Genomic DNA, 14540 nt, shown 5'->3' with positions numbered 1-14540 from the left:
AGCAGGTTTATCTGTAACTGTTCAAAGTTTCATCCTATTTCATTTATTTCAGTGGTTTATCAAATTTATCCTTCAACCCCTTACTTTTATCTGGAAGAATTTCAGTGTACTAAGCTGTGCTACGCTCAGGTTGTGGTGCAGTTCCTTTCTAAAGAGGTTAGACTGTGATGGATTACATCAATTATATGTCAATGGCTTATATGTGATTATAGAGCAAGATATTGTTGCTAAAGCTGGGTGAACAATTTATTAGTATAACTCACTAAGGATGAGTCTTTCGGTTTAGATGGAGTAGGGGTAATGTGTGAATGAATATGTTGCCTCCTTGATGGCGTAAGAGAAGCATTATTCTTTCCTTGCTCTTCCACTTCTCTGCTGATTAACAGAAAGGAAGAGAAAAGCCATGAATCCTTCCTGTCTTCCTCCAGGTAGGTAGGTCAGGAAGAAACTCTTGCTTTGCTCTCTTTTAATAAATCATTGTCAGAATAGGTTCCGTATGACTACATGAAAGCTGAAGAGATCATTTCTTACTCCCTCTGCTATCAGCAGACACGCAGATGTGTGCAGAGGGATGCAGTCCAATGCATATGCCTTCGTTATGCTTAGTTAAGACGCTCTGAATCATGCCTGATTTCCTTGCTCTTATGTATTCATCAGAAAACTTGAGGAAGCTGGCAATGTACTTCACAAACTGCCCTTGTATCTAGCTCCCCATAGAAACCCTCTAGTATTTTGTGAGTGGGGGGAGACAGTTTAAGTCACAAGACTTGTATTTACTTAGCTGTTTCCTCTGATTGGTAAACTCTGTCAGTATAAGAAACTTCAATCACAGGGATAAACGCTCACAAAACTCATAGAAGAAGAAAAATTCAAAAATTTGCACCAATTGCCTGAAACCTTGTAAACAAAGAAATGTATAACCTTAAAGATGAAATGTTTTTCCTAAAAAATTTAATTTGTTCACTTTATTTAGTCATCTGTGTAGGCTGTTATGTGCACTCCTACACACGCGTGACCACACACGCACATATACGCACATGGTAAGGTTGTAGTTGTACAGTTAAGAGAGTTTTGAGGAAAGTGTATCCTATTTACTGCTTAGCTATATGACCAATGCAGAACTGTAATGTAAATCGCAGAAATTTCCGTGCCACTGTTTTTTATTACTGAAGAAAGTAGATGAAGGTGATAACAGCTGCATGCAAAACCAATCATAAAAATAATGCTGTTGGTTAGTAAGCTCTACCACGTCAGTGTGTTAGGGGGACATACTGGCTTGCCCTGGGTGTTTTATTCTCTTTCCTTAAAAATATCTTTCATTTCCACCCCCACAAAAACAGAAGGTGTGTTTCCCATTAAGATTTGACATGAGCTTGTTTTTCACTTTTGCCTTTTACATAGGGATACTGAATATAAAGGACTGCAGCTCTCCCTGGATCAGGTCACTGCTACCAAGCCGGCATTCTCATACGCAAATTCAACTCCGACCATAACGGATAATAGAAAGGGAAGCAAATCCCGCCTCTCGAGCACAAAGTCAAAATCAAGGACGTCACCATACCCACAGGTAGTTGGCTTTGAAAAACCAAAAATAATTTTTTTTTTAATATCTGGATTTTTGACTGTTACTTTACCCGAGTAATTAGAATGGGCCAAAGAACATGTTACTCAAAGGGAATAAAGGATGATAGGTTATAAGATCTTGAGACAGGTACATGTTTCTTTGAACTGTTTCTAAAAAGCTGGAAGCATTTATGTTCCAGCATGCGTAATAAATCATCATCAACAGTAACAGCACAGGTCTTAGAGTTAATGAAGAGCGGACAGAAGGACAAGTGAAAATGTTGGTTTTGAAATACCTGGTTTGAGAGGATTGTCAGTTTTTCCGTTTGAGAGAGGTTGCTTTTTCTTACCTTTTAATAATTCCAACAGATCTAGAAAGCTGCCAGATGTTTGTCAGCAGTTTAATACTGCAATCTCAGTCAGGAGGAGTGAGTTTTGAGGTGAGGGAAGCAACAAGCTAAGCTGCTGAACGGGAACAAGAAAGCTTTTTTATGTACAAAGCTTCAAAAGGGAGAACGCACTAGGCGTCAGTAGGCTTTAATTTCCCAGATTTCACTTTCAGGCCTAATGTGTAAGGAACACGTCCCAGCTTGGAGAATGCACCGCTCTTGATTTGGTCTCTGAGCTAGAGCTTACCTATTACATTTGCGCAACAGATTTCTGCTGACAGCAGTGCCACAGCCCTTGCACACTTACCTTGTCTGTTTGTTGAAACCACCATTATGTTTGCTAAATAACGATGCAAAAATTTCTGCCCTTATGCCACTCCGCAGTGGGTATGGATGTATGCATTCGTGGTGTAACATTGAAGGGCTATGTATTTTTAAAGCATCCAGGTCAATATTTAACTGATAATGACCGTGATGCAGTTTCTCTGCAGGCGCTGACCTCTAAGAGTGCACAATGCAAGCCCAAGTGTCTACACCACTTTGTTTTTCTTCTTTTTCCCCTCAAAAGAACCAAGGGTAAGAATTTCAGTTAAATGACATCCACTTTTGACATAGGGAACATTTAACTGAGTGCCTAGATATGAATTCAGATTTTTAAAGAATCTAATTTTGCCAAAGGTTGTTATGACTCTTGTTTATTTAATCATTTGTTCACACATATTACTTCGGGTCGTTAAAGAAAAGCCTCACTCTTGAATGTGCTACACCAAACAATTTTAATAAAACTGCTTTAAAGAGTTGGGAAAGATAGGTACAATTAGTTCTAAATTGTATTTTTAAGATGACTATCTCTGATTTACTGAAATTATCCTTCATCTTCCCTTACACAGTCCTTTCAGAAGTCCTCATTTGCTAGCAGGACAATCCCAGCTGCAGATCTGTTACCCTCCCACATCAAGTGTGACTTTGATTCATACCTCCTAATTCTCTCTGCCACCAGAAAAAGCCCTGGACTAGCAGTGCAGCATTGAGACTGCTGGTTTATCAGGGATTGTTTTCTGACAGCTCAGGATGTTTAGTCTCCAGTTTCATTTTGCATCCTCATTACCAGCTGCCTGGTAGTAAAGTCACAGACTTCATCATTCAAAAAGCAGCAGCCACGCTAGTTGCCAGTATCTTGAAAAATGGTCATACCGTTCATTGTAGCACATCACCACTAGCAACACTGGCAGCTTGGCTTTGCGTCCCTCTCATCCTTCTCCACCGCTGAATAAACTGTTGAAAGACTAAGAAAAGCTGTTGTGAAGAACATGCAGCAGGTGGTATGGCCTGTGTCCCACAGTCTCCAGCCCACAGAATTTGCCAGTCAGTTGCGGAGAATGAGAGTGTGACTCAAAAGCCACGGCCGAAAAGTGAAGTCCTGGGTTTGGCTTACACAGGAGCCTGGGTTTTGGTGCAGGAAGGAAGCAGGAAGTTTATTAGTAAAATAATGGCAGTGGACAAAGCTTTTCTTAAGGGCACCTAGGGGATTTTAAATATGCATACTTTCTTTTTTACCTTTTTCTTTTTTTCCTTTTTTCCTTTCTATTTTCTTCACTCTTGAAGAGAAAAGGCAATCATATGCTTTACTGGCTGATGACTGAGAATCCTCTCACTTTACCCTGGGATAGCGATATGAGATGTGAACTGTATGAAAATCATGTTAATTACAGCGGAACGTTTACTACTGGGGCAAAAGGTGGATGTTTTGGTCACCTAAGACAGTGTTAATGTTTTTTTCCTTGAATCTTATGCAAAAGCAAACATAATTAATGTGGTGCTTGTAGACTCTTTAACCAAAAACCTTCACTAAACTGGAGGCATCGGTCAGCATCTGATTAAGACTGACTGATGTTTGTACAGTGGGCTAGTGCGTTTGGTGAAACCTGCCCCAGGCAGGGGAAGGGCAAGCAGAGACGAAAGCAACCAAAAATTCAAGACGCAGCTGTAGGGTTTGCCCAGAGACTTTGAACAGTGCTCTTCTAGTCCTGTCCTGCTAGGGAGGTGGAAAGCTGAAGGAGGAGATGAAAAAACAGGAGAGATGAAGACTTGATAGAAGAGGATTTTAAGAAAAAGGAAATTGAGAGTTGGTTAAAGGATTCCTGTAGTCTTCCACTGTAATCATAATCGTTGTGAGTGGGTCCCGAAACCTAGCCCTGGACCTCATTTATTTTGTGTTCCCAAAACTTAGCCCTGGACCTCATTTATTCTGTACACAGGAATAGCAAGAAGATTGGAAAAACATTTTAATTGTGATCAACTGAACAACTGCTCTGGAGTTTAATCTCCCATTAATGATGATTATTTAAAAAAGTATTTAAAATTGACTGTTGTTTGCCTCTAATGGAAAAGTTTTATGGTCAGATCTAGATAAACGTTTATTGGTTCATAACTCATCCTAGTTCTTGGAGAAATACGTATTTATAAAAATACAAACAGACAAGTAAGAATGTACCCAAGAGCTGTTGGATGGAGGCTTTGGTGTGTGTTACAGCATGCACGACTTTTCGGAAGTCAGAGCCTTCTCTAGTAGATGTATATTAATACACCTCATTTTGGAGGCAAATTGATTTTATAGCTCCTTTAAATAGATAATCTGGATTAATTTTGCAATCCACCTCTCTTCGGGTACATCACTTGATGGGGTAAAGATAACAGAATCAGGCTGAATTGTAGTCAGCCTTTTTTTTTTCCTTTTTCTTTTCTTCCTGTAGCCTGAAGCTTTGGCAACTTCCAGTGTATTCAAAAGCAAAGCAAACCCCTCTTTTTATAGTAAACATAACTTAACTCCTGATCTGGTGGAGTCACCAGCAGTGGGGGTTATTTTAATGGACATGCTGTATTACTTTAATCTAAGCCTTTCACCATCTGTTCTGCCTATAATAGCGAATGCAAAAAGAACGTATTTTACATTTCAGGATTACATTAGTAAAAAGTAAGATAAAAGTGATTTAAAAGCATGCATATGTTCTCAGTACAATGCAGCCCGCATCTGTGATGTTTTTTCTCATGGTTGGGACACAAATCAAGAGGAAAGCTGCTAACGCTGATGTAGTGAAAGTTTTTCATGGAGAAGAGGACTCTGAGAGGGTTTCACTATATGTTCAACGTTTATAATGATAAAAACCTGAGTAGGCTGCCAGAAAATTAGATATCTATGACATCTATTGTTTGGACATCTGGCTCAGTCTATGGACCAGGCTGATGTTGCTGCGTATTATGGGATGAGTGCTCATGCCAGTGAGACACCTGTAAGAATGGAAGATCAAACAAAAGAAAATCACCTGAGAAATATTAAATTGTCTACTGGTCTCGTATGCTTCCATGGGCTCTCATGAAGTAAGCTTTTCTTAGGTGTGGAATGTATATTTTCCTATTTCTTTGCCCCTTCAGCCCTCCTGGAGTTTTTCTTGGAGTGAAAACAGCATCAGTCATGGCCTAGAGCCCCTTTCTGTGTCAGTGCTAATCTTGCTCGTATACTCTCACTGCGATGGTGCACTGGATTAGCACTCTGGAAGACATTTCTAGTATCCAGAGGTGGCAATTCAGTTTCTAGGAACCAGCTGGAGGACCTTTTTTTTTGTTGTTGTTGTTGTTTCTGCAAGAGACAGTTCAGAAATCACCTGAAGGGATTTCACATGTTCCCGTCTGAAGTTCTTTTATCATGTTTCACTTCTGTCTGAGGGTTAAACTCAAAACCCAAAAATAGTAAGTTCTGCCTGATAGAAGTCAGAAGGCAAAACTTAGCAGAAAGGAGAACGTTTCTGGTGAGGCAGGACTGGGATTGAAAAAAAAAATTCCGCTAATTTTAATTGACCAAAATTTTAATTAAATCTGCTTCTATTTTCTATGGTCTTTCATCACTTAACATATGGGAGCTTAATTCTGACTTGAGAGATAGTGTTTCCACTCCCATTTCAGTAAAGCGGTGTCTTTGATCATATCACCCTTTCATTTCTTCCCCCTGTCAACATGTCACACATGTCCGTATTTGGCATCTCCACCTGTCAACATCAGACTCCCAGAAAAGGCAGTGGTAGGACTGCAGCGGTAGAGGCAGCCTAACGATGCCAATAGTGATGTGATGAGCTTTGGAGTGAGTTGGACATGTTTTTGGCCTATGTCTGCTTAGGTTGTACCTTACGGGTAAGCAGTCATGTCAAACCTTGGTAGACAATGTGGGTCACAAGCAATTCACTGTGTTAATTTAATTCTGTCCATGGCCTAGCAGCTGCCACGGGTCAGATCTCAAATAATCATCATTTACATTAAGTACAAAGAATATGCATGAAGTATTGTTGGTCTTGACTACATGGTTACATGACATTACGTGGTGCACTTCTGATGTAGTGAACTTACACCCTTTGAAATGGTTTATCTTTCTTTAAGAAATATGCACGAAGGCCTTGCAGTTGAATCCCTTGTGGTTAAGTTCAAGATAAAAAAAATAAAAATTGAGGAAGTTTTCAGTTAAACGGAGAAATTCCCTTCAAAAGAAGATAAGTTGGACCCTGAGGTGTCCTTAGAAACGGTGAACAATTTGAAGAATATCTATTAGGGCTAAGTGCAAATTAAGAATTTTCAGTTTGAAGGAATCTCTGGCATTTATTGTCATCATAAATTGTCCAAAACATTAAATTTCATTATACTATTATTAGAATTTAATTTCCCTTGTCCTCCTCATGAAAGAAATACATAGCATGAGTTGTTTTTAATAAGAAAATAAATGAACTTTTAACTATTTTATACTTACATTTATGCTTGTATTTCGGCTTAACTTTTTAAATTAAAAAAACCTAGTTTATAAATATCAAGTCCAAAATGAGCCCTAAAAATAATTCTAAAATTTTACTGCAACAGTAGTTTTTCTTTTGTGAAATTCTGTTTTGAATAAAGTTTAATATTAAAAATCTAGTTAATGATTCCTAAGTTTTTAATCAGAATCTTAATTTTATCTCTATGTTTTTGTCCAAAAGTTTACAATAATTTAGTCTGTATTTATGAAGATATCTTTGGGACTAAGACATTTGAAGAAATTAGCTGTGAAAAGATAATAGAAGAGTTAGATGTTTTGGTTCAGCCATCTGTGATGGCTGAATATAGTTCCTACATACTGGCATTTAAAATAGCTCTTTTGTAGCTCTGTACTATCTCACCTCTATGCAAAATCAGATGTATCCTTTCATCTCTGAAGCCTTGTGATGAATGTGGTGGTACTAACTTGCTGACTGCTACGCCTCCGTATCCATTCGTACCTACTGGTAGGCTTTAGCCTGCAGGTGTTCTTATAACAGCTAATGACAAAATATAATCAAGCTCCTCAAACCCATGACCCTTTCTTTCTTTCCTTTAAATTATCTATCGTGTGAACAAACAGTATTCACAAATATAAACTGGAATACTGGAGAAATAGCCAATTAAATGCCAAAACCGCTACTGATGTTGCACAGATGGTTTAAGTTTCTGCAAGTCAAACATCTGGTCCGTACTTTCGATTGCTAAGTCCATAAAACCTTGATCCTGGCTGATAATGAGGAGTTTCGTAGCAACTCAATCTAATGAAAAGGAAGGTAAGCTTATGTTTTCAGGAGAGAGGCCTAATGCGTATTAAAAGAAAGGCAGAGCGGGCATCTGGAAGGTGAGTGATGGAATGGGAGAATTCCAAGGTTTCATGTTGTAATACATTGATTTGTGACATGAGTGTGCTGTTCTGAAGAGGTGAGCATGTACAGCTTTGGTTTCATCCCAGTCCATAATCATGGGTGAAATTGATTTAAAGATGTTCCGTGAAGTTCGACAGTTCCAATAAATAAAAAGATTTAAAAATGAGATAGCTAAATCCCAGGAGGTTTAATAAGCATTCTTTTTGTTCTTCTTTTTTTTCTTTTCTTTCCCAAAATGTACCTAGAAGTTTGAAACATTCATTATGAATACCTAGAAATCTGTGACACTTAACCCATACTTATCCCTAAACAAGTGCCCATGCTCCTCTTCTGTCTGTCTTTCCAGCTGCCTGCTAGTTGCTGCTTCTGCCTTGGCAGGGTTCGGCTTAAGTGACGGTGCCAAGTGCCCACTCTACCTGCATTGGCCAGCAGATGCCTTTCCTGGCAAATAGTTCCTGGATTTTCCTTGTTCCCACATAGCAACAGAGATGAGATTTTCAGATTCTTACCATTCTGCCGTCACTTTGGAGCTTTACTCTGTAGTAGTGTTGGTAGTCCCAGGATCTACAGGAGGCTTTCTTTTCCCTACTAGTAGGAGGAAATAACTTAAAAAATACCACTCCAAGTAAGGAAAAAAATTCAAAACCTAAGCAAAATATGAGGAAAAGAGAAAGAACCCTTAGAAAAAGAACTTGAAATACATTCAGTCTCAATTTGACGTGTGAGAGTGCTCCAGGAGCAGTGTTATTTCAGTCCCTTTTGAAAGCGTTTTGCTGAGGCGTGTTGGAACACCATTGCTGGACATAAGCACTAGCTTTCAAAGCAATAGGAAAAACCTGGACACATTTAAAAAATATTGAATTGCAACACTGGTGTTGCCGAGCCTGATATTACACGTCGTAAAGGAGATGGCTGTTATGGGTTGACATGGGATGTTTTAGACTTTCATGAGGTCTATCCTGTCATCTGTGAGCTCATTACAGAGTGTTGTACAGGAAAGGACTAGGAGGCCAATCAGGAGGTGCAGATGTGTGGGCACGCTCACAAAAACCCTATCATGTGTCTACTCTGTCTTTTCAGTGTAGTTACTTGCAGATTTCACCCAGGCTTAGTAATTTCCCCTCTGCTTCTCCCGTTTTGCAGTATTCTGGATTTCACACGGAGAGATCTGAGTCTGACCACGAGAGCCAGTGGGGTGGGAGTCCCCTGACTGATACAGCTTCTCCCCAGCTACTGGAGCCTGCAGACAGACCGAGCTCCCAGCACCACGACGTCTCCTGTGCCTACAGACAGTACTCAGACCGCAGTGCTCTCTGCTATGGTTTTGCACTCGACCACTCCAGGCTGAGCGACGACAGACATTTCCATACTCAGGCCTGCGAAGGAGGCAGGTGTGAAGCTGGCCGCTATTTCCTCGGCACACCGCAGCCGGGAAGAGAGAGCTGGTGGGGTTCTCGCTCAGCATTGCCTCTGACTAAGTCATCCCCAGAGAGCAGAGAGGCATATGAAAACAGTATGCCCCACATAACGTCAGTGCACAGGATTCATGGTAAGAGATAACAAGGATTTGCAGAAGTGGCACCATCTCAGATAAAGCAACATGACATAAACATGCAGCTGCTTATGCGAGAGACACGGAATGAGAGAGAATCTTGATGTATGTCCTTGTCTCGGAGATCACATCTACGGAGATGAGGAATACTTAAAATTCATGTTGAGTCTGATAGTCTGGCTTGTATGTAGCAAAATATAATTTTGTTTTATATTTTCTAATCTGTGAAATTAAGGTGGAAATACCTGACTAGTGATATTTTAAGGTGAGCTTTAAAATATAAGCAAAGTGATACGTTCGATAGAAATGTGTTGTTTATTCGACTTAAGATCAAACTACCTTGGATGAAATGTATTAGCAACAAATTAGAGCTAAAGCCGAGCTAGGTATTAAAAAAAGTTTAAAGTCTTTGGAGATATTGTTCTCCAAATTACTTTTTTTCTTTGCACTGGTTATTATGAGATTCTGTAAGATTTGCTGTTTATTTTTATTTAAAATGGGCAATTCAAATTAGTATTTGCCTTTGGCTTCAGACATTTATCTCCAGCTATAATTTTTAGCCAACTACAGTCCTTCTGTCCTTTCAGCACCAGACCTGAGGCCTCGCTTTGTGTCTGGCAGGTCGCAAACTCAGTGCATTAGCATATCTTCAGAGGCTGAAGCTAGTAAAAAAAACACAGTGAAAGGCTGATCTTGGGGTTTGGAAAAATCCAGAAGTCCTTGGGTTTGAAGTGCAGGCTGAGATTAGAAATAGTGCAACTGATCCAAAAGTGAGAGTTCAAGGCTGTAAGGATAGATTTGGCATAGAAAAAAAAAAAAGCTTTTATACTGAAATAATGTGTCAAAATGTAGGTTGCATCTAAAGAAATCATAAAAACCAATTGCATTAGTACCATTCCATTGACTTGCAGAATGAGGCTCTGGAAATAAAAAATCATAAAGATCTCTACTATTCTACTCCAATCTCAGGAAAATAATGTTGATATGAGAAAAATTATTAAATAGCAAGTTGTTTCTGAAAAGTTCTAGCCAGAGGAAAAATGAGGAAAGAAAAAGAGCCCCGAGTTTTGCTGATGAGGACTGTTCTCCAATTTTTCTGAGACCACAGCTCCTTCCTTGTGCCTATTCTGTACTTCAGTCATACCTGTGTTTCTCTAGTTTTTTCTCCTGTGGAAAAAAGAATTGATCTAAGTATGATAATTCTGCTGCCAAATTTTGTGCAAGATAATCCTTGCTGAGCATAGATAATAATGCAGAAATATCATATGGAGGTACAAATACAAAAGTATTGCATATTTATTCAATACCTTTATGAAGGATAATTAATGCAAATGGATAATACAATTTGATTTTAGTTTGTTCCTTGGTTTTGCTGTAATTCCAGGTGCTGCAATTATTTTCTTTATTGTATCAAGTCTTACGTGTTTCGGTAAGCGGTTGTTCTGTATGTAGCTTTGGAGGTAAAACCTGACAGGAGGAGAGGAACATCTCAGCTTCCCTTACAAATGCACCATTTTCTTTTAGATTTAGGCAGTTTCAAATCTCGCCTTTTCACAAATGAAACTCTTTTTGACAATCCTACATGAACATTGCTATCAGAGCAGTTTCTTTGGCAGAAAATATTTTCTTCATTTCCTGATCTTTTAATGTATCTTCTGGTAGTTCTGGCTTGGAGTCACCTTACAGTAATGACCATTAGCTGACCAGTATGTCAGGCCTTGGATGTTGCATATGAGACTGAGCCTTTATGGTCACACTCAGGAAGTCTGGGACACTGCAGTTGTGGTCTGTGCAGTGAGACAAACTGAGCACGTGGATTGGAGCCATGGCTGACCAGCTCCCTACGGTGTCGTGATGCGCCAGACGTACTGTATGCTCTGGTGGCTGGAGCTCCCTTCCACTCCAGGCCTTGGCATTTTGGGTCCAGTTGTTAAGAGGATGTGAAAGATAAATTTATGCTCATGAGGTACTCCACAGTGCAGTACTTCCACCGCCAAATGGCAGGATATGTTTATTGTAAAAGCCCATCACTGATTCTTGTCATGACCTGTGCAGCACCGTGGCAGTGCTCTGCCACCCAAACTGTTCTGTATTTCTTGACCCAACACAGAGCAGGGGGAACTACTTGTGCTAGTCCGAAAACGGGTTTCCTTTGACGAGTCCTGTCAACCAACCCAATGGACCTCATCTCCAAAGAGGACTTTGTACATGCTGAGGCAAAGACGTTGTTAAGTAATTAATGAAATTCCAACACGTGCCCTCCTGCTGGCACATATCTCAGCAAATCCTTTATCAAGCCCTTTATTATAATGCGTCCTTTAGCTAGCTGTTCAGATTTGGGGGTCGCTCCCTTTCTTCCTAGTGAGGATTGACAAGTCTGATCCTGTCCTTTCAGCTACATGCAAGCTGAGCATCTCTGATGGGTCTATGTGCCTTATTTTTTAAATAGAGGTAAGAATATAGTTATGTTTTCCCATTCTAAAAGCTTTACACAGCAGATATTTAGGCACTGGGATATGACATCACATTTTTACAGCAACCCTGTCTAACAACTATGGGTTCTTATGCTTGTAAAGAAGAACTGCTCCATTACTTGTGTTTATTTGCTGCTGTATTACCTGCATAAAGTCACTACAGGGGCACAAACTATTCCACAATGCAGTCTCGATGTTTTAGCTCCTGGAAAGACCTAAGCTGTCATGCTGGAATGATGCATGTTTGTAATTCCTTGAGATTGTGTTTTCACCTTGGTCTCAATTTTGCACCACTTTGTTGGTGCAAAGAGGTAGTGAGGGGTTAGGGCTCTGAACATTGGTGTTGAGGGCACTTTGACGTGCTCTGGGGTACCCTGCCTGGCCGCTAGCAGCTTCAAAAGACATAGAGTTCCTGTAGAGTTACTGCCTTACCTGCTGGGCCGATGCAGATGCTTTGTTGCCTTAGAGCATCTCAGGTGGTGCTGGATTGTCTATGTTGAGGCGCGTAGACCCCTTTGTATGTTTTCATCTGTGTTACTTGTTCTGTGTGCAGATGCTGGAAATTAGTTTGTCACTGAAAAGCAAGTCACTTGCCAGTCACTTGCCTCTCTTTTGGTTTTCTCTAATATAAGGTTCAGAGTACTTGTTCTTCAGGATTGTTTGCCTCCTCCAACCTCAATGCTTGTCCTCTTTCTCTCTTTCCTAGGAAGAGGACACTGGGATGAGGACAGTGTCGTTAGCTCACCTGATCCTGGCTCTGCCAGTGAATCAGGTGACCGATACCGTACCGAGCAATATCAGAGCAGTCCGCATGAGCCCAGCAAAATTGAAACTCTAATAAGAGCCACACAGCAAATGATTAAAGAGGAAGAAAACAGACTACAGCTGCGGAAAACGACCCCTGATCCGCTGGTCTCCATTAATGGCACAGGGAAGAAGCACGCTATCTGTTTTGCAAACTACCCTCAGCAGCAGTTGGCAGGAGATGTCTGCCGCGTCCCAATGGTTGCCAACACCCCTCCCTGTGAACACATGCAGCAACGAGATGGAAAGATTATGAGCCCACATGAAAATGACTACGACAACAGCCCCACAACACTGTCTAGGATAAGCAGCCCCAATTCTGACCGAATATCAAAATCTAGTTTGGTACTAGCTAAAGACTACCTGCATTCAGACGTGTCCCCTCATCAAACCCCAGGGGACCACTCAGCAGCCTCTCCAAATTATTACAGCTCCCACAGGCAGTACTTTGATAAGCATGCTTACACGCTGACTGGGTATGCCCTGGAGCATCTATATGACTCTGAAACCATTAGGAACTATTCACTAGGCTGTAATGGATCACACTTTGATGTGACTTCTCACTTAAGAATGCAGCAAGATCCAGCACAAGGACACAAGGGAACATCTGTTATAATAACCAATGGAAGCTGACACTTTTTCTAAAAACTTTTGTCCTTTAAAACATAACCTTTGAGATCTAATTGGAAGATATTATATGTTTTCATGCCCTTGTCATTACCAGCATTTGAGGTACCAGAGTGCACTAGAAAGAATAACCTAAGGTTTGGGTGGGTAAGTTAGTTAACACACATTACTTGTAAAAAACAAAAATGCACTGGCATGCAGGGTTAGAGTGAATGGAGCTAAACTCAAAGTTAGTGCCATCCAGGGTGAGGTGGGAGGAAGAGGTCTAGGCAGGAAGAGATTGGGGCAGGCTAGCAGAGCAATTTATGTGCATTGTGTCAGAGGTGGTCGTTTGGAAACTGCCAAGGGCAGACCGTCTGAACTGCATGTGCCCCACAGGTTCCAGCCAACAAAACTGCGACGCACTCTTTTTACGCAGGAAGTTGGAACGTATTCCTTAGAAATACACATCAAAGTGTGTGCTTGTGGTGATCTGTTTATCCCCCAACAGCCGAGTGTGTTATGCTGCCCCATGGTATAAAAGTTCCATGGCTAACCAATGCAAAATTAGGAAGGGGGGAAAGAAGAGAGAACTCCTCCGATTGTTATTTCCTTGTGTACTCACACGCATAGCTATTTCCATACGCTTGGTTTGAAAGGAGTCAAATGAGCAGTATCCTTATAATTAGTAGAATCAAATATTTATTTCTACCATATTTTAAAAAAAGAGGGCCTCTCTCTGTGTAATTTTAAGAAATACGTAGGGCTTGGTTGTCTTGATGTAGAGAAGGGAGATTGTCCTCATATTTTTGAAAGGTTGAACAAGGTAGGTAATGGAGTGAAATAGAAAATTCTCAGGAGAAACAGCAAGAATAGGCTGGAATTAGGAGTGATCTGAGATAAACACATTTAACCCTATGGCTACATATGCCATTTAGTAATAATTATAAAAATAAAGTGGTTCTAACTGGCCAAATAATTAAGGATTAATTTGAAACACGGAAAGAACTCAATAAAATCTTAGAAATTTTGCTGTAAAATATAAAGTCAATTGCGTAAGTGTAATATGAGAGGTGAGAATAGACAAAAACTGTATTGTGGTTTGTCCTACTTCTGATAAAGTTTTGGAGTAAATTAAGAAAGTATAGAAAATTAACTACTCTGTCTGACATACAGTAAACTAAGAGGTATGATTTTGAAAGAAAGATATGCATTCTTTACTTGCTTGTGCCAGAAAATTTAATGAATATCAGGACATATTAGGGATATAAAAATCAGTCACATGTACATAAAAAAAGTACGGAGGAAAATCAGCGTTCCAAGATATTCAATTGTATTAAAAATGTTGATATTATTAGGGCTTGTCCTAGAGCTATAGAAGACATCAAAAGAGGCAGAGAAACTTTTTGCAATTTTTAATAATCTCATTTAAAAAGACACACTAATTGAT

At 40.0% G+C, this 14540-nt stretch overlaps 1 protein-coding gene across 1 annotated transcript; it reads left to right on the top strand.

The window, feature by feature from the left end:
- Positions 1–328: 328 nt before the first annotated feature.
- SIM1 (single-minded family bHLH transcription factor 1) lies at positions 329–13117 on the top strand. The gene is made up of 4 exons (XM_010131074.1): positions 329–333; positions 1402–1567; positions 8798–9203; positions 12387–13117. The coding sequence occupies exons 1-4, from the start codon at positions 329–331 to the stop codon at positions 13115–13117; spliced, it is 1308 nt and encodes a 435-aa protein (XP_010129376.1).
- The last annotated feature ends 1423 nt before the right edge of the window (positions 13118–14540 follow it).

The sequence above is a fragment of the Buceros rhinoceros genome, unplaced genomic scaffold (genome assembly GCF_000710305.1).
Source record: "Buceros rhinoceros silvestris isolate BGI_N320 unplaced genomic scaffold, ASM71030v1 scaffold10802, whole genome shotgun sequence".
Taxonomy (NCBI): Eukaryota; Metazoa; Chordata; class Aves; order Bucerotiformes; family Bucerotidae; genus Buceros; species Buceros rhinoceros.
Note: the sequence above shows the minus strand (reverse complement) of the source record. Positions and strands in the feature narration are given on the sequence as shown.

Bases quoted from the DNA above. Each gene is read 5' to 3' on its own strand.
- SIM1 (XM_010131074.1), top strand. The intron at 1,568-8,797 runs GTAGTTGGCTTT...CCCGTTTTGCAG, and splicing joins GGACGTCACCATACCCACAG to TATTCTGGATTTCACACGGA. The intron at 9,204-12,386 runs GTAAGAGATAAC...TCTCTTTCCTAG, and splicing joins GTCAGTGCACAGGATTCATG to GAAGAGGACACTGGGATGAG.